At 36.9% G+C, this 20,486-nt stretch overlaps 1 protein-coding gene across 2 annotated transcripts; it reads right to left on the bottom strand.

The window, feature by feature from the left end:
• Positions 1-1,854: 1,854 nt before the first annotated feature.
• LOC309511138 (uncharacterized protein) lies at positions 1,855-16,599 on the bottom strand. 2 transcript variants are annotated; one of them, XR_014210505.1, is made up of 10 exons: positions 16,416-16,599; positions 14,212-14,270; positions 13,248-13,268; positions 12,824-13,099; positions 10,958-11,260; positions 9,964-10,251; positions 9,674-9,852; positions 7,621-7,645; positions 4,230-4,322; positions 3,453-3,508 (listed from the first exon to the last, which is right to left on the bottom strand). XR_014210505.1 is itself a non-coding variant. In XM_082186227.1 (9 exons), the coding sequence occupies exons 2-9, from the start codon at positions 14,255-14,257 to the stop codon at positions 3,095-3,097; spliced, it is 1,620 nt and encodes a 539-aa protein (XP_082042353.1). In that variant the 5' UTR covers positions 14,258-14,270; positions 16,416-16,599; the 3' UTR covers positions 1,855-3,094. The 2 variants fall into 2 exon arrangements, 1 of the variants encoding a protein (XP_082042353.1); XM_082186227.1 differs by lacking the exon at positions 7,621-7,645 and having other exon boundaries at positions 1,855-3,508.
• Positions 16,600-20,486: the final 3,887 nt, after the last annotated feature.

The following is a 20,486-nucleotide window of genomic DNA, read 5'->3' as shown; positions in this document are numbered from 1 at the left end:
CATGCTTCTGTGATGCTTTTAATAGTGTATATAGACTATATCTATGACATCAGCGCATATATAAAGAGAGTATAATTAATAAATAGCAATAATAATAGTCTCAGTGAAATATATCTTGAGTTTTGCATTATCAAAATCATTCTCAAGTGCAAAGATAAAAAGCAGTCAAAGCATTTTGTTTCTTATTCAGTAAAGCATGGAAGTGCTAAAGGTTTCTTATTTTGTTTTTTTTTACCTTGAAAAGGTCTTATTTTAAGGGAAATGCATGAGAATCCAGCAATCATTGGAGTGAAAGACTATTGATCATTGACATGCAATATATTTATGTACAGAAGTGTGTCTTGTTTGTCTGTGTGTGTGTGTGTGTGTGTGTGTGTGTGTGTGTGTGTGTGTGTGTGTGTGTGTGTGGTCTCATTCAGGAAACATGAGCGGAACAAATGTGTGTAAATCAAGAATGAATACATTCTTACATAAAATGTTCCACTGAATTGAGTATAAGCATTATTGCAAAAATGGGTTTATGGACAATTTACAAATAAATCTGCTCTGCTCATGTTTGATAAATGAGGCCCGATGCTTTCACACTAATATTGCTTCATAAGGCCCGATAACTGCACATTCAGTCATGTGACACAAGAACAAACTGTAAAAATACAATTTCTGGAGTGAAGCGAAGGGGATTTAAAAGGCTTGCTAGTCAAAAATCTAGGGCTTGATCATGAAATATATCTAATAAGTATCAATGCAATATATAAAAGTTTTTTTTTTTTTTTTTTACCTTTCATACAATGCTTTAAAATTACAATCTATACCTGTTCTGAATGCAGTTACTAAATCAAAGCAAAAAGGGATCCATTTCATTTGTAATTTGACCATGTTTTTTCCATAATTTTTTTGCAAACCACTGTATTTACATTAGTTCAAATTTAATTCACATCTATGCAAGGATTTAGTCCTTTAATTGTGCTTTTTTCGACACCCTGTCTTTTTTTTTTTTTTTGCCAGTTTCCCTCTGTGTCATTCAGACATTAAAACATGAGGTAGCGATCTTACCAACAGACTAAGCCACGCCCCATGATGCAAGACTCCACCCACCAGCTACAGCTCATTTTAATATTGCATTATCTGTTACCTGTATCAAGTCGTGTTAACCTAAAAATCAAGTGCTGTGAGAAGAATTATGAAAGAGAATTATAACTATACACTTTCCAAAAGGGGGTTTTCGCAGCAATGACCCACCGATTTGGGTTTCCCAAGAACCTGTCAGTGAATAGTTCTGCATGGAACCATCGAAGAAAATAAAGATAAGATTGTATGGTATGAAGAAGGATCAGATAGATTTGCAAATAAGGTATTTGCAATTATTAAATCTGAAGTATGTAATCATTGTGTTTGAAGAGGACCTATTAGTCTTTTTTACATTTTCGGCTTTTTCAGCATGTTGCTGTTTGAGCATGAGAAAGGTCTGCAAGTTACAAAGCACAAAGTCACTCCAAAGGGACTTATTCTCTGTATCAGTAAGCATCCACTGTTTCTGAACTCCCTGAAACGCCTCGATTGTAGTCTTGAGCTTTCTTCTAGAAACATGTCACAATATCAATCATTTAAATAATTCCCAACCAAAGCATACGCTTCGTTTGAGTTGCATTAGTAGCGTGTTGAAACTCATTTGTTGTGACATTTTCGAAACGCACTCAAAGCAGTTGACCAATCACAACACACTGGTCCAGCCGACCAATCAGAGCACATTGCGCTTTTCAGAAGGAGGGGCTTCATAGAGAGAGGAACTAAGCAGAGCATTACTGACAGACTGGGAAGAAATATATGTCAAATATTGTCAAAACTTAAAAAAAAACTTTTCTAGTAGACCTTCCCCCCAAAAAAATCCAAGACTTTGTAAAAGGCCATTATACGACCTCTTTAAGCAAAATGGTAATGTTTAACTAGCATGTTACAGCTAGATGTGTTTTATGCCGATTCAAGTGTACTGACAGAAATGCTTCAAACACAAATGATTCAAACCTACATAACAAAACCATATTAGATGTTATGAATATACATTTTCCTGTACTCAGTTCCCCCTACACTCAGACATCTCACTAAGTTCATTGCTTCTTATTGCGAATCATTCTTGGTGAATAAATGTCAATGTATGTGATTCTCAAGCAAATTTCTGCAAGTCTTACAAAGCTCAAGGTAGCTAAAATATATTCAAATGAGTGAGAATAAAGGATCACATGAGAAGCGCAAGAAAAGAGATCACCGGAAAGGCCCAGGTTGTGGAGAAACCCCAGTGGAGTCAGCACCTGAAACTGCTGAGACAAGCCGTTTCTTCAGCGGAGTTCCTCTGAACCAGGGCCAAAACCCTCCACCACAGCTGATCCTATTTACAGTGTTAAGCCCCCGTATCAGATACCTGTCATCCATGCGGACCCGATTCATCAAGGTGTTTAGTTTACCATTGGCAGGGATTATCAGCACAGCACTTCAAAGCCGGAGGCCAATGCAGACGGTCCAAAAGGGAGCATTCACACCAGGAGAAGCGCTGGGAAAGTTTGTTTGCCGGTGAGATGCATTCAGGTTGGTCTTGAAATCTCAAAAAATATTCTTTTGGCATTTTGTAGATGAACTGCTTGAAAAATATGTGAGTAAGATACCCATTTACAATCCACTTCAGGTGTTGCTTGAAGCGTCCTTGGAGTTTCAGGAAGTTTGACACTCTCGTAAAAGTTCTAGATGGCTAAATAAAGTTAAAGAAAAGTTTCGTCAAGACTCACAAGTGATGTGTTTTTTTCTTCTTCACATGCACTACATGGCCACTCTAATCTAGCACTTGGCTTTAAACTAGTCAAGAACTCCTCAGTAATTCAAATGCATGCATAGTGCAGGACCGTGTCTGTTCTTCAAAGTTTATTTTTTTAATATTTTTTTTTACGAGTGCTGTCTTCTCTTGGATTCTTCTTCTCTTTTTGCTTCTTCGACAAACCATTTGTTAAGCATCAGATGAGTCCAAGCAAGATGTGATTTTAGAAGTGTAAGATGATGTTGCGAATGAAAAGTGGCCGCACTGGTGTAATAGATGTTTTTACAGTGCTCAGGTTGTGGTTCCATTAGTTGGATCCAATGTAGTGGCTTTCTCAGAATGTGGCGAAGCATCTTTGCTCATCTTTGCATCCAACTCATTCACCATTTCCTCAGGCGTGGTTGCGCCGATCAAGTCGCCATCCATCTGAGCCCCAGATTTGGGCGGGACAACAGGGCTGGCGCTCAGAATGGAATCAGGGGTGCGAGTGGCGCTATGGTCGCCCTCAGAAATGGTCGGGGGGACGCCAGCGAGAGTGTCAGGCTCAAGAAGGAGCTTGTGAGAGGTGAGATTGTCGGGGACGTCTGTGTCACTGTCCAGAGGAAGCGCAGACGAGGTGAACTCCACGCCTGAGTCGGTCATATCCAAGAAGTTTTTGTCAGATTGGAGGGCCTGGTACTGACCTGGTTTCGATACCTCAAGACCCTAAAAGTGAAGTTAAATGAGAACCGCAGAACTGTGAGATGAAGGTCTGAACTATTCAAATAGTCGTAGAAAAAAAAACAAGAAAAAGTTCTTCTAAAATGAAAATTCTGTCATTATTATTATTTTTTATTTTTATGTTGCTGTTAATTTAATAAAAAAAATTTGGTCTAAACTATGAGCAGTTGTTGTACAAGCTGCATAACAATTCTTTATATTACATATATAACAATATTTAAAATACTCTGGTCCATGGAAACATTGTCATTATTTTAGTAATATTTTTATACTATTATAGTTTTATTAATGTTCTGAACTATATTTTATTTTGGTATTTTCAAGTAACAAGTAATTTTGTTATGTGCTTTTGTAATTTTTATTAGATTTTTGTATTACTATTCAGGTTTCATTTTGTTTTATTTCAGTTTTAGTTTTTATTCATTTCCAGATAGTAATTTTAGTAATTGAGAAATTAGTAGTAATGGCAAGGCAACATTTCTAATTTTCATTTAGTTTAAGTTCTTCTAATATTTATATTTTACTTATCAATTTAAAAAAAATGTTTTTATAGTTTAAGATTAATTAATGAAGATTAATTTTATTTAACAATAATAATCCTGATTTGGGACAACATGACAGAATTTACATTTTTAGGTGAACTATCCCCTTTAAGGTCATGTTGGTGAAAAAACAAACTTTAAAAAAATTAAATAAAATCACATACTTTGATCTCAACTTCTGTGCTCTCAGTGTTGTTCTCCCATGTGGACTGCACAGTGGACTCCTCTGTGAATCTAGTATAAACTTCATGAACCACCTGAAAAACATATGTCAAAAACAATCATACTGTGCTGTTGGTGGTCCCACAATAATATCAAAATCATAACAAGGGCTTTTTCACACTAGAGCTTGTGGTTCGAACCAGAGTCCATTAAAGGCGAGTTTGGTTTGTTGGGTGTGAAAGCTATTTTTGAACTTGTTCCTTCACAAATCTACATGAAAATGGGAGTATGATGGACGGTTTATGTGGAGTATGGTAGTCATTTTTGCAGAAGTGAACTGCTATTGATATAGTGAAGTGAACTGTCACTTTTTGACAGTCCAAAAAGTGGCCCAATTTACCTGCGTCTTATAATGAATCAGTCACTCCTGTTTGCCTGTAGGAATTGCCTCTGGCATTCTTTGCTTCTCTTGCCATGACAGGCGCAAGTGACGTTAAAATCTGCTAGTGAAAATCAAAGGGACTAAAATATGAATACAACAATAAATATTGAATTTTTCTTTCAATTTTGGCTCGTTCTCCTGAGCTGTTATCTAGCTAGAGTGGCAGACAGCTGCTGTTGGTGATCACACTGAGCCGGTGATGCAAACGTATCACAGTTTGGAGCAAAATAATGAAATGTTGAAATGTTGTGTGAAGGTGGGGGGGGCAGGGGGTGGAAATGAATTCAGGTTCAGACCAACCAAATCACACCAAGTGTGAAAACAGCCTGAGAAATATTCTATAAATATTCTGCACACACGTTAGGGTTGTTGGAAATAGAATATACTGTATACTGTAACATTGTGAAAACTGGATGAAGCAATGGGCTTGAAGCAATCATTTCAAACACACTGTTTAAAGCACAACGACTCTCCTGTATTCGGCCTTTCACAGTGTCACAAAATATATACAGTATGAGCATATTGTAAAAACCCTGAGGCACAATAACCCATAATTTGAGGGTTAACACAATGGTGTCACAGACAAACACATAGACAACATGAATTTCACTAGGCTGGCAAATGATTAATTGCTGGAGTCTATAACTATGTTCAGAATAGCATACTAGCATACTATTACTCTTTCTGCAGTATGAAGGATTTTGTATATTGTGTGCAGAATGCTTGCCATGGTAAGGGACGATAGCAGTGTGAAATTTGATATCAAGTAAAAGAGGGAAATGTTATGAACGAAGCAACAGCCTAACGAAAAAGAATAGCCTTATAGTCGCCTAATGAAGAGTTTGCAACTAATGGCAAATTAAATGAACGCATTGACAGCCAAATGTTTTTTACAGACATACATTACCTTGACAGGAACTGTTGTTCGAAGGGCAGAACAAAAGTCAGTGGCTTATCTGGTTACACAACATACATCTTAATTAAGTGTGTAAAATATTAATACAGTAAACCGAACACCGCGAAGGAATCGTTTGCATAGAAGTTGCATTTAGAAGTCAAGACCATTATGAGAATGACTGAACACGTGAAACGGATGAGGTTTGGTGAACAACACGCAATTTAATCTGATTGAACTTTCAGTTAAAAATAAGCGAATAAAATGTAAGTCTGAAATCAAGCTTGTAATTGTGAGTTGTTGCGCAACAAATATTTTCCCACATTTTCCCACCTAGAATCCGACCAGGAGTATAACCGCGGATATATAGCGGGTTTAAACGCGTTTGTGAAATTGAAAATTACGTCATTGTGGCAAGTCTAGTGTGAAGTATGCAAATTTTTAATTCCTTAGTATGGAAGCTTGTTTCCGCCACTGAATAATAAATAAATAATAATAATTGCGACTTTTTATCTCACAATTGCGAGTTTACATCTCGCAATTCTGACTTTATTTCTCAGAATTGCGAGATAAAAAGTCAGAATTGCGTGAAATAAAGTCGCAATTGCGTGAAATAAAGTCGCAATTGCGTGTTATAAAGTCAGAATTGCGAGATATAAAGTCAGAATTGCGTGAAATAAAGTCGCAATTGCGTGTTATAAAGTCAGAATTGCGAGATATAAAGTCAGAATTGCGTGAAATAAAGTCGCAATTGCGTGTTATAAAGTCCGAATTGCGAGATATAAAGTCAGAATTGCGAGATATAAACTCGCAATTGTGAGATAAAAAGTCAGAATTCTGACTTTTTTTCTCGCAATTGCGACTTTATATCACTCAGAATTGCGACTTTATATCTCGTAATTGCGACTTTATTTCTCAGAATTGCGACTTTATATCTCGCAATTACGACTTTATTTCTCAGAATTGCGACTTTATTTCTCACAATTCTGACTTCATATCTCGCAATTCTGAGAAAAAAAGTCACAATTCTGACTTGATATCTCGCAATTGTGAGAAAAAAATACAGAATTGTGAGATAAAAAGTCGCAATTATTATTATTTATTTATTATTCAGTGGCGGAAACAAGCTTCCATACCGTAGCTCATTATTTGGTTGGTCTAGCAAAAGTTTTTAATGTCCCCCTTTTGGTGAAAATCAAGTTTTTAATGTTGTTTATTCAGTTACATTCAAGCTATTTTAAAGCATGAAGACATTTTCTTTCACAGGAAAAAACTTTTAAATATGTCATTTTGGTGATCACAGATGAGTTTTACGGGATACAAGTATTGACCACAGGAGGACTTTAAACAAAATTTGACTAAAAATGCAAAACAAACGTTTTTATTTTCGATATTTCATGAGGTCATAGAATAGTGACAAGTAGTATGTACATTGTTTTTACGTGTCACATAAATATGGAGTTTAAATGTAAAATAAAATGTAAAAAGTATACACTTTGTAGTATGCAAGTATTCTATTCTGAGCATAGCCTTATTTCTGTTCTGTATCTAATTTGCGAAGCTAAAAACATGAAATGTGAGAGGAAAAATTATTACCAATTACAAAATCTGCAACAATGTCCCAAGTAATTCAATATGAACAGGACATAATCACTGCCATTAATCACTGCCAACCATATGTACACACTCACACAGCAGCATATAAACAGAAGTCAGCACACATATACACACATACACATAGATTCATATTTACCTCTCCATATATATTGCATATGTGCATGTGTGTTTAAAGCACGGCAGAAGCTTTAACACACAGGTGTATGTACCTTTATACCTATTTATATTAAGAGTTCAAATTAGGATCAGTGCAATACACCTGAAGTTACTTATCTCAGGAGATCTGAGAGGAAAACGAAGGGAATAATGGACAGGTACACAGTCACTACGAGTGACAGAAAGGCTTTTGGGACTCCTATTGCGCTACCACAACACCAATACAGATTCATCAACTTAGCAATATAAGAAAATACGACACCAGAACGCAAATCTCTCTCACCCAGCAGGGACTCCGTCAGATGATCCTTTAGGGGGGAGAAATGGAGTGTTAAGCTAACCACCACAAAACCTCTTTCAAATAACTGTGTTCGGGAGAAATACACACATTCAATCTCACTTTACACTCCACAGACAAACAGACAGATTATATTTGTATTGACTGATGGGTGATAATAGATAAGACTGGCAAGATTGGATTGGTTTGTTGTTGGAAAAGGGATGAATTTGTTCAGGTTTCCTCGAATTTGCTACAGGAGGTTTTGTCTCGTACGGTAAAAACAGGGTAAAAGCAAACTACAAATTACTCAGTAATAGTCAAAATATAAAAAATAAGCATTCAAAAATAATAAATAATTAAAAGGGGTTATTCAGAATGAACTGAAAAAATGAACAAAGACAAGAGAAGAGACTTACATAAACACACAGACACATATTTTTGTTCAATCACATTTGCTGAAACTGATTTGATTATCATTACATATTGTATAAGCCAACCTACAGTTACGTTTAAAAAAAGTTTGGGGTCGGAAATACAGTACAGGCCAAAAGTTTGGAAACATTACTATTTTTAATGTTTTTGAAAGAAGTTTCTTCTGCTCATCAAGCCTGCATTTATTTGATAAAAAAATACATTAAAAAAACAGTAATATTGTGAAATATTATTAAAACTTAAAATAATAGTTTTCTATTTGAATATACTTTAAAAAATAATTTATTCCTGTGATGCAAAGCTGAATTTTCAGCATCATTACTCCAGTCTTCAGTGTCACATGTGACATCCAGTCTATCACATGATCCTTTAGAAATCATTCTAATATTCTGATTTATTATGAGTGTTGGAAACAGTTCTGCTGCCTAATATATTTGATGAATAAAAGGTTAAAAAGAAGATTTTCTAATAATATAAATCTTCTTTACTATCACTTTTTATCAATTTAACACATCCTTGCTGAATAAAAGTATTGATTTATTTTTTTTAAAGAAAGAAAAAAAATTACTGACCCCAAATTACTGACCAGTAGTGTATATTGTTGTTACAAAAGATTTCTATTTTTAAAAAATTTGCTTTTTTTTATTTATTTTTTTATTACTTTTTATTCATCAAAGTATCCTAAAAAAGTATCACAGGTTATGAAAAAATATTAAGCAGCAGAACTGTTTCCAACTTTGATAATGAATCATCATATTGGAATGATTTCTAAAGGATCATGTGATAGACCGGAGTAATAATCCTGAAAATTCAGCTTTGCATCACAGAAATAAATGATAATTTAAAGTATAATAAATTGAAAACCAATTATTTTAAATTGTAATAATATATCACAATATTACTGTTTTTTTCTGTATTTTTGATCAAATAAATATATGCAGGCTTGATGAGCAGAAGAAACTTCTTTCAAAAACATTAAAAATAGTAATGTTTCCAAACTTTGGCCTCTACTGTACTTTTTAACGTCTTTGAAAGAAGTCACAGTTAAAGCTGCATTTATTTGATACAGTAAAAACAGTAATATTGTGAAATATTACTACCATTTAAAATAACTATTTTATTTCTGTGATGGCAAAGCTGAATTTTTAGTAGCCATTACTCCAGTCTTCAATGCCACATGGTTATTCTAATAAGCGGATTTGATTCTCAATATACATTTCTTCTTGGTATTATTATCAATGCTAAAAATGGTTGCGCTTCTTAATATTTCCGTGGAAACTGATTCATTTTTTCAGGATTCTCTGATGAATAAAAAGAACTTGAAGCATTTTTGTAACAATGTCTTTACTTTCACTTTTGATATATTTATTCCATCCTTGCTGAATAAAGGTATTAATTTTATATATTAATTATGAATATTTATAATTATAATTATTTATTTATTTAAAAAAAATTTTTTAGCTGCCCTCAAGCTATTGAGCGACAGAGTATTTTGCAACCTTTAATATATTGTCCAAATGTAGAGGAGCAGCATCCAACATTTATGCTTTTTTTTTTATTATTGTGTTTTAAAGTAAGTCAATTTTATTATACGTCTGAGGTTTCTGAAGTTGTTTGGTTTTACCTGTCTGAAAGCATCACCGTCGCCCTTGCCCGCCTGCTGAGCGATTAGGGAGAGCTTACGTGCTCTATCTGCCCGGCGGTGAACCTTGATCAGACAGGACAGCAGACACACCAACAGCAGGAACGCCAGCAGAGACACCAAGGAGATGATCGCCACATAGAGTTGTGGCAGCTTATAGGCTGTTATGGGAGAGGAGAGGATCATGGGTACAGGTAATAGACCTCAATTTGTTAGTTATTAAAATCCGATCCAAACACAATCAAGAGTGCGTTCTCAAATTCTCTACTCACGCTCCACGTTAAGGTAGACGTCAGCTATACGGAAGCCTGAGGAGTCCATCACTCGAAAGACACCCATGTCACTGACTTTGACCTTCTTCAAGTAGAATACGGATCCTTCCACAGACGCTCGACCATCAAAAAGAGACTCAAAAGACACCGCCAGCTCTCCCTGGTCCATGATGACTCGTTCTTTGTGGTCAGAGTCCGGGATGTAGACCATTTTGACTTTGGCGTGGTCCACGTGAAGCTTGATCTTCAAGGTTTCACCATAATTCAAGTGCTCAAAGATATGATGATCTGTGAAATGGAAAAAAAGCTCAGACTCAAAATTCTGACTGGATATACACTGATATTGAATGTTGAATTAAATATTAATGCACCAAATTTCTATGTACCTGAAAACAGCTGAGAATATAATCAGAATTATCTGATTAATCATAATAATAGTATTATTAAAAATATTATTGGCAATAATAAATTTAATTAAAGTAAATAAATAAAAGTATAAGTAAATCAATATTTTTTAACAAAATATTTTAAACAAAGTTTTTTTTTAACATTGATGTCCTTTATCATCTCATGCCAAAGAACAACCATTATCTATGTTAAAAATAATAATAATAATTGTGGCAAAAGTGACAAAATATTCATTTGTAAGACTAGATTAGAGCATATATAGCATGTCAAAACTAATATCACCATCTTTGTGCTAGTATGGCATTTCTGTATGTTCAGCTTTGTTTTTAGAGTTGATTTTGGATTTATGCAAACTGTTTTAAGAATAAGCAGCAATGTGAACCTTTGTGAGTCTTTTGTGAGTCCAAGAGAATGTGAGTCTTTTGTGCTTACATGTCCTATTTTTCCTTCTCTTTCCTTCCCTCTTACACTTCCCTCTTTGTACTTTTACACAATTTTAAGGCTTTGACACATGTAAGGCTTTCTCTTTTATCAAGCGCTGAAACTGTCTCCTCATATAATGCTCACACAAACATTGATTTTGCACCTTTCACGTTGAGGCAGGCCCTCAGTCGGACTTTCCCATCCCGGTCCACGATGGTGTAGCTGCCCTCGTCGGTCCCTGTAACCAGGAGGAGGTTGACCCTCCTCTCGCCCACGATAAGGCGGTTCTCGTACTGTTCCGTGGGGAAGCCGGTCTGGTTGAGGAGAACCTCAGGTTGGTCCTCTGTGGTCTGGTTAACTGGAGTCAGAGCTCCAGGCCTGAACTCAAGGGTGTATGGACCGATCGCAGGGTTGATCGGGATATGATACGTTTCTCCATATTTCACCACAGTCTCTAGTGCGCAGTCTAGAAGAACAACAGAACTGAAGTACATCAACACCCAATGAGGACATTCTTTTTGACTACACACTGTAAAAAAAAAAAAAGTATATATAGATACACTACTGGTCAAAAGTTTTAGATCTGTAAGATTTTTTTTGTTTTTAAAAGAAATCTCTTCTGCTCACCAAGGCTGCATTTATTTGATAAAAAAACAACAACAAAAAAACAGTAATATTGTGAAATATTATGACAATTTAAAATGACTGTTTTCTATTTTAATATATTTAAAAATGTAATTTATTCCTCAGATGAAAGCTGAATTTTCAGCATCATTACTCCAGTCTTCAGTGTCACATGATCCTTCAGAAATCACTTTAATATGCTGATTTTATGCTAAAAAAAACATTCATTATTATTTTCAATGTTGAAAACAGTTGTGTACAGTTTTTTTTAAATTCTTTGATGAATAGAAAGTTCAAAAGAACAGCATTTATTTAAAATATAATATTTTATTTTCTAACATTATAAATGTCTTTACTGTAACTTTTGATCAATTTAACTCATCCTTGATGAATAAAAGTATTGATTTATTTTATTTCTTTCACCCCAAAATAAAATTAAAATTCTTACTGACCCCAAACTTTTGAACGGTAGTGTTTAATGTTACAAAAGCTTTCCATTTCAGATAAATGCTGTTCTTTTGAACTTTCTATTCATCATAGCATCATGAAATAAAAATTTAAAAAACAGTTTTCAACATTGATAATAATCATAAATGTTTCTTGAGCATCAAATCAACATATTAGAATGATTTCTGAAGGATCATGTGACACTGAAGACTGGAGTAATGATGCTGAAAATTCAGCTTTGATCACAGGAATAAATTACACTTTACTGTATATTCACATAGAAAACAGCTGTTTTAAATTGTAATAATATTTCACAATATGACTGTTTTTGTTTGTATTTTTAATCAAATAAATGCAGCCTTGGTGAGCAGAAGATACTTATTTTAAAAACATAAAAAATCTTACAGATCTAAAACTTTTGACCGGTAAGACTGGAGTAATGATAATGAAAATTCAGCTTTGATCACAGGAATAAAAATTTATATTTATATATATATATATATATATATATATAGAGAGAGAGAGAGAGAGAGAGAGAGAGAGAGAGAGAGAGAGAAAGAGAATCATTACGCCAGTCTTCAGCGTCACATGATCCTTCAGAAATCATTCTAATATGCTGATTTGCTGATTTTTTTTGGAAATCATGATACGGTACCATTCTAAAATTTGGGGTCAGTTATCTTTTCATTACATTTATCAAAAGTGATGGTAAAGATATGTTATAATATTACAAAAGTTTTCTATTTCAAACAAATGCTGGTCTTTTGCACTTTCTATTCATCAATGAATCCTGAAAAAAGTAACATGCAGCAATTACAGCAATAACTGTTTATATCTAACATGTACCGGCCATAACTTTTCATCATCTAAAAAAGCATTTTGCTTATTGAATCCTTTCCTGTCATCCATCAAATAACCAACAGAGGAAGAACTTATTCAGTGGTATCATAACTTTTACCTCTAACAACGAGAATGATTCGTCTGACATCAGCTGGGGCCGCAGAATTCTTCACCACGTATGTGCCCTCATCCTCCTCGCCCACATCCTCCAGGATCAAATGGCTGATGTGAACGTTCAGTTTGGCTCTTTGATCCAGAATTGTCCCGTTCCGCAGGAGAACCCGCTCCAACACCGGCTCCACCCTCGGCTTGAACAACACCTCTGATGTGTCTAAAGCCGACACGGGAATATGAACATCCTCTCCAAAGAAAGCAGTGCGGTGTTCATCTTTAGCTGCATAGTGACAAGAAAGACAGAAAGTCAGACAATATAATACACTTAACTACAGAAAATTGAGAAACATATATTAAAAACCAAATTTATAGGAAATAAGTCAGTTGCTTTGTAATTATTAGGCCTATAATAATATCAGAATCATTACCTTTAATGGTTGATGACCAAGCTGAAAAAAAAGAGAGAGAGAAAAAAAGGTAAATACAAGTATAATCGAGGCAGACAAGCCATTTCTATTCCAAATATCTAAGTGTTGTCTTAATTTATGCAACAATAAACTTAAATTCCTGAGTCACTCTCTTGGATTCATTGTACAAAAATAATCATTTTAACATATTTTTCACTCATTGATACCGTTTTGATATTATTTTAATTAATGCAGGTGTTTATTAATTGCTCATATCTAAGTGCAAATAGAGTTAAAAGAAAACAGTACATCCTATTAAATGATCTAAACGGTTCAGAATGCCACTGGCAATTTGAGAGTATTTGCTCAGGTGACAGATCAAATTTCTATTAGATCAAATTTAGCTTATCTACAGTATATAACTGCTGCAAAATAGAAATGAATTTGCCCTTATGCTCTCAACAACTAAATCACTTTGGACTTGGAAATCAGCAGTTATGAAGGAGAATAACAAGGAGACAAAGTCTCTCTCTCTATATGTATATGTATGTAATTCTTAAATATTGACAAAATCTTAAAACCCTGACTGACAAACTACCGTCGAAGCAAATCACTCCTAACTCAAAAGACGAAACAAAGAAAACTGCAAGGATTTTGTGCTTTTAAAAACCGATGGCCTGAATATACAGGCTCTAAAAATATATGGCTTTTTGCTGACGATAAAAATACACCTATCTGAGAAAAGAGTTCCCCTTCTCTGCAGCACGAACAATATGAAGGGACTATTAGGAATTCTGCCACGTCAAAACCGCCAACTGTGCACTTTCAGTCCAGCATCTTATGATAAATGATGCTGCAAATGTTGCCCTTGTGAAATAAAGCCATTGCAAATGAAAGGCTAAGTCTAGTATTTGTTGTAGCATTGTAACATTTATTTTCATACTTCCCTCAGAAATGTGTTCTAAAGAGGTTTTCAATCAGTTACCTGAGCACATGAGGGTGCTAAAGACGGCCACACACGTGATGATCATTTCGGCTGGATATCTGTGTAAATAAATGCAACTGTGAAACAACATAAACAAGCAAAACTTATTTCCAGCAAGATATGGGAAGAAATAACAATTAACGATACCTTATATGGCATATCAAAAATACAATTTTCACTTAACTTGATAAATATGTTGTTCACTGAATTAGAATATGGTGTCTCAAGCTATGCATTTAAAATGAAACCGAACTTTCAATTATTTTCAAAAAAAGATTTCATAAATGCATGATGCTACAAGATGACACTAAAGAGGCTTTAAAGAGATTCTTGTCGTAGTCTAATAGCACTAGTTATCTAACTAAAGGCCTGAATCATTAATGCTAACTGAATTCACTCTTGTACATCAAAATAGACCACTATTGCTTTTAGGTCAAACTCTACAGCAGCGTGACAGTTTGATCAGTGTCTCTTTAAGACTGATTGTAGATCTGACTAGAAGATTGGTTGGCTGTCTCTCAAACAGTAGCTTTGTAATGGATGCTGACCATAATGCAATGACATCCGGCTTCTGACAGTATACTGTACTTGTCCAGACTGAAGGTAGCTGACAGTGCCACTTCTTCCAAAAGCTCTATCTTTCCCTTATAAGATTTAAGGTTTACCTTTTATAGCCTAGCCCTAGACAACCATTCTTAATCTTAACCAATAGGTTGAGCCTAAAGGTAGCCTAATTATTTCCAGTAGGCTAATAAAAAGTGTTCACTAGTTTCCTACACTAGAAATATAGTTTTCCACTAACACTTATTGTGGCAAAATATGGTTCAAAATTGTGAGAGCGAAAGAGAAAAATACAATCTTCTTTGTTCAAGTGCTTTGCCAAAGTAGGCCTACTCTTTGGCCTCATATTATTTAATCTGAACTGAGCGCCTCAGCGTGAAAACAAACTGCATCTGCTCCACTTCCACTTGATTAACAATCGATTTCAGAACACCGCATATTTAGAATAAATCTGTTTGGTTTTTAAGTGCACTTTACCCGAAAGCACGCTCATTTCTAGTTTCTTAATAGCTTAAGATATAACGCTAAGACGTTGGACTTAAAAAAATAATTTGAATGGAGTGAGGAGACGCTTGACTGACAGGTCATGTTTCAGCGCGTGCCTTTTAAATCGCTGACTCGATCAATAATTATCTTTCATACAGGATTCCTTCTTTATAAACACGAAAGTCGCTGTCGCTTTGAAATGGTTAGGTTACACAGCTTATATCGTGGTTTTCAGTCGTGAGGGAACGTTGCGCTTTAGCCGCCTTTTCTCCGTTAACCACACGGGCCCGCGGATGCGACAAGGGTGTGTCACACTCACAGTCTTCAGCTGGACCTGTCCCATCAAAAGGATTCTGAGGACCCCATTTAACCAGAAATATTTTCTTATGCATACAGCCTAAGCTTGAACAAAGCAGGTTATGTACAGAAATGAGAACAGGCACGATGAAACATGACGAGCACTGTCGTCTTATTTATCGAGATGAGGAACAGACATTTAAATAGACTACCGTAATGTCTGTCGGTTCTATTATATAAAAGAACTGGTGCGTCGCGAAAAAATTGTGGTTATATATACAGTAACGCTCAGCGGCGTGGCGATAATAAAGTCACTAGCTTTAGTGTCCACTAGCCTTAGTGCCCACTAGCCTTTGAGAGCAGCATGTCACGGGTAGACAGTATTTGATGTCCCATTCAAGAGGAAGCTGCATCAATCGACAATGAACTATGAATCAATATTTTTTCGTGTTACCAACACGGCCACTTCAACTGACAGGCGCTACAACCAAGGCGCTAAATTATATAAGAATTTATTTTGATACAAACGAGCAATGTAAATGTAGTCATGTCGCTATAAACCTAAAAACTGCGTATAAATAGGCTACAACATTCAAATAATTGTGCCAAAAGGTTTTACGTGTCCACATAGTTCTGCATTTAGCCTATTAAGGATTAAAATGTAAAAAATGTCCCGATGCGAACCGTTTGTTTGATAGTAGGCTATCAATAGAAACGCCCTAAATCATGTTATCATCACTGCATCTAATAAGAAAGTTATAAAGCAGTAAACGACAAAACGGCATCATTTAACCCTATTATTTATTTTGCCTTATGTGAAAGCATCATTCTTAAATATGATAAAGAAGTGGTGTAGTTACCTTTGTAGGCTATAATGAAATCCAAATCTGCAAAAGGATTGGTAGCCTACGTTATATGAAATAAATATGGTTTAAAAGGTTGGTTTTCTTCCTCCTATTTCGCAACCCTTCTTTATCGCCCCCAAACTGCCAAAGAAAGACTCTTCCGTTTTTCAAATCGGCGTTATCTGGAAGACTTCGTCTGTTTTCGTTTTAGGGGCAATTTAAGCTCGGCTTTGCTCGGATGTTGTCGTTAATTTCCGGAAAATCACTCTCGCCTATGCTCTACCAGAGCAATAACATTGTCATTTACATAAAGCCTAATATATAATGGTAAATCCGTGCAGCTCTTGGTAAAATTAACTTAACAACTGTTATCTCAATTAAATTCAAATAGCTTTGTTAGCTTTACTATAATTACTAATACAATATTGCCAAGGTTTGGAGTATTTGCACACACAAGTCTTCCTGTATAGGAAATGCAATGATGCCTATGGTGCCTTATATTCACATGCTTATACTGTATCACAATAGTGTATGATCACAATAGTTGATGGACAATATTGTGTGTGTGTGTGTGTGTGTGTGTGTGTGTGTGTGTGTGTGTGTGTGTGTGTGTGTGTGTGTGTGTGTGTGTGTGTAAAACAAAGAAAGAGGAAATGTTTTCATTTCTTTTCTTATTCCAAAAACCTGTATATAATAAAAGCACTCCAAAACAATCCAGTCTTTGTGCTCCTGCTCTGCTCACTGCTAAGAGCTGAAGTAGCTTCTGTAAAATATGAGCTGTCAGCATCTTACATTAAAGAACTACTCAATGATTTAATCTTCTCTAGATCTCAAGAGGAATTAGAAGAGATGGGGAGGGAAAGGAGGACAAAAAGCTATAGGCCTAGCTATTATGTGCATAAGTCCTAATGCACAGAAATAATAATAATAAATAATAGATCATTTTTACCAGTTTCTAGATAGATAGATAGATAGCACGCTGGAGGAATACATTGTGGAGTTTCTTGATCTCTACAATGAGGCGCGCTGGGATGATGATACCCTTGACAGATGCTGAATACAGAATACCCATTCTTGGACAGATGCTGCTATTGAGGGAGGAGCACTGTCCCTTTGCAGAGTTCATGGAGTTTGCCTTATGGGTTTGCGGATCCTCCCTCACCATGGAAGTTGCGGAGGACGACGCTATCAACTCCGACTCCCCGGGACTTTCAACACATTTCAAGCAGCCATCTCCTTGTCCACTCCAGATAGGGCTTGTTGTCCCGGGAGAGTCCCGGACAGCAAGAGAAAACCTCCGCCACAGACCTGATGATGATGCCCGAGGCCGCCACAGAACCAGAGCCTGAGCCCCCTCCAACCACGGAGTCAGAGCCAGCCAGAGTTCGTCCTTGAGCCAGTGCCAGTTGCCATACCCATCCCTAGATTAGTGCATATCGCCAGGTCCATCACGGACACAGTGCCGTTCGAACAGTTCAACCCAGGGCCAGATGAGGATCACTGGCTGGCTCAATAATTTTACATAGGAGCAAACTCTCACGCACCCTCGAACTCTCTCCTTCTGGTTAAGCTAGCTATGATTCTGGATATCCCACTCACGCCCAGGACCATTCCCATCCCGTTACTCCTGGATTCTATGCTGGCTCCGTTCAGTCCCCTCCCCTGGACTTGGCCTGTCCTGCAGGTGCCTCGCAGCTCCTTGTCTCCGCCCTCGCTGATGACTCCTGCAAGCTCTTTGGCTCCGCCTCGCAGCTCCTTCACCACCAGCACAACTCAATGAAGTGGATTCTTCATGATTAATCGCAATAAAACTGCACGCGATTTGGCAAAGGCTGCGATTATCTTATGCGCAGCTTGTCAGTGGAGTGCGGCTGATCGGTAGTAAATACTGCTCCATCTAAACGCCAGAGGGCGCTCTCACGCAAACACGCTAAATATGCCCCGCCGCAGAAGTACAATAATGGCGCATCATTCCACGAAATCCCTATCACTGTAGCTGAATAAACAGAAGATTGAAACGCTTTGATTAAACATGACTTATAAATACATGACTGCCTTCTGTGTAAGAAGGCAAATCATCTCACAGAAGGATGCTCAACTGTCGTTATGAAGTGAGTTTGGAGTAAATGCATGTTATTAAATGTTGTCTTTTGTTGGACAAGAGGTTCATAAATGATTCTCGTGTTTGGAAAGATGTTTGACGCGTGTTGCTTTTTCAAATGCATGTTATAAGTGACTCAAACTCACAGTGCTTTCAGATGGAGCAGCGTTTACAGAGCCGTACATAACTGACAAGCTGCGAATAACAAATAATCGCAGCCTTTGCGATTTCAAAATCGCGATAAGCCAAATAGATTTAAGTGCGATTACATGTAAATTGCGATTAATCGTGTAGCCCTACTCCAGGTCCATTTCTCCACCTCGACTGGTCTGCCCTTCGGCTCAACCTTTGGTCTGTGCTCCCTCAGGTACACCGTGGTCCACCATCACTCAGGCTCCACCGGGCTCCCTTGTCCCTCCGGCACCACCTGAATTCGGCACGGACTTTCAGACCTTCGGCTGTGCCTTAGCCTCCACCCCTTCGGCTCCACCAAGTTCCTCCTTCCCTCCGGTTCTGCTTTGGTCCTTCCTCCATCAGGTGTCGCCCCGTTCTGCCAAGCCCCCGCCTCCACCATGGTTACTTGAGCCAACGATGTCACCTCGGCCCTCCAGGCCTACGATGTCGTCCTCACAGTTATGTTTGGGTCTCCACCGCGTCCTGTTCCATCGCTGTCGGTCGGTGCTTCGCCCAGGAAGACCATCAGAAACATTTCACCTGTCCTCAATGCGAAAAGAGTTTTAGAATGAAAGAAAATCTTAAACGTCTCATTAGAATTCACACTGGAGAGAAGCCTTTCACCTGCTTTCAGTGTGGAAACAGTTTCACTGTGAAACGAAGCCTTGAGAGTCACATGAGAATTTACACTGGAGAGAAGCCTTTCAGCTGTCCTCAGTGTGAAAAGTGTTTCGGAGTAAAAGGAATGCTTAAACGTTACATGAGAATTCACACAGAGAGGAGGCTTTCACCTGGCCTCAGTGTGAAAAGTGTTTCGCTGTGAAACGAAGCCTTGAGAGTCACAAGAGAATTCACACTGGAGAGAAGCTTTTCATCTGCTCTCAGTGCAGAAAGAGTTTCACGCGACAAGGAAATCTTGGGCATCACGTGATAATTTACATGGGAAAAAAGCTTTTCAAGCCTTTCAGTGTGGAAACAGTTTCACGCAACAAGGAAGCCTAAGTCACAAGAGAATTCACACTGGAGAGAATTTTATCACTGGAGAGAATGATTCTTGTCATGTTTTTCCAATGCTGTATGACCTTATGTTGTGCAAAGAATAACATGCTTCATGTGCAATGCTGAACTGTAACAGATGAAAATAATAACTGCATCATATCCACAATCTTAAAGGGATAGTTCACTTTGAAATTAAATTTTGGTATGTTTTAGCTTACCTCAAGGGCATCCAAGATGTAGGTGTCTTTTTTTCCGCAGTAGTTTCAATTTTGATATTTTTAGGTCAAACCGTTCTTGTCTGTCAGTCATATAATGCAGGTCGATGGTCATGCACAGAGTCCAAATTAAGACAATTCCCCGTCGTCCAAATTAAACAATTCCCCATCGTAAGTACACATTGATGGCCTAAGACACGAAACGAGCGGTTTGTGTGAGAAAACGAACAGTATTTATATAGTTTTTACCTCTTGTACACAGCCACGTCCAAGTGATCTGAGAGCGCGGGCGGGTATAGATATATGCACTAGATGTCGCCTTGGCTACGGCATTGGAACGAAACCGTTCCACCTACATCTTGGATGCCCTTGAGGTAAGCTAAAACATACCAAAATTTAATTTCAAAGTGAACTATCCCTTTAAGGAGAAGAGGTCTCTGTGGTATCCTTACCTTCAAAGACTTCAAGGCACTTTTACGAAGCAGAAAATTCCCATCATTTCTTGTTAAAAGAACACATTATGTTTCTGTTTATATGCAGTCAGACTCAGAGCTACGAGTTACACAAAAAAAGACGGCTTTTTTTATTAGTTCATTT

Source organism: Leuciscus leuciscus, assembly GCF_965113295.1.
Source record: "Leuciscus leuciscus genome assembly, chromosome: 12".
Classification (NCBI taxonomy): domain Eukaryota; kingdom Metazoa; phylum Chordata; class Actinopteri; order Cypriniformes; family Leuciscidae; genus Leuciscus; species Leuciscus leuciscus.
The sequence above is the reverse complement of the archived record's forward strand: the minus strand, read 5'-3'. Positions and strand labels throughout refer to the sequence as shown.

What these genes read in the sequence shown, in the direction of transcription:
- LOC309511138 (XM_082186227.1), bottom strand. Translation starts at nt 14,257, where the DNA reads ATGATCATCACGTGTGTGGCCGTCTTTAGCACCCTCATGTGCTCAG. An exon ending in AATCATTCTCGTTGTTAGAG is followed by an intron (nt 11,261 to 12,823) that starts GTAAAAGTTATG and finishes TTGTTCTTCTAG; the next exon opens with ACTGCGCACTAGAGACTGTG. An exon ending in ACGGTGATGCTTTCAGACAG is followed by an intron (nt 4,323 to 9,673) that starts GTAAAACCAAAC and finishes TATGTTTTTCAG; the next exon opens with GTGGTTCATGAAGTTTATAC.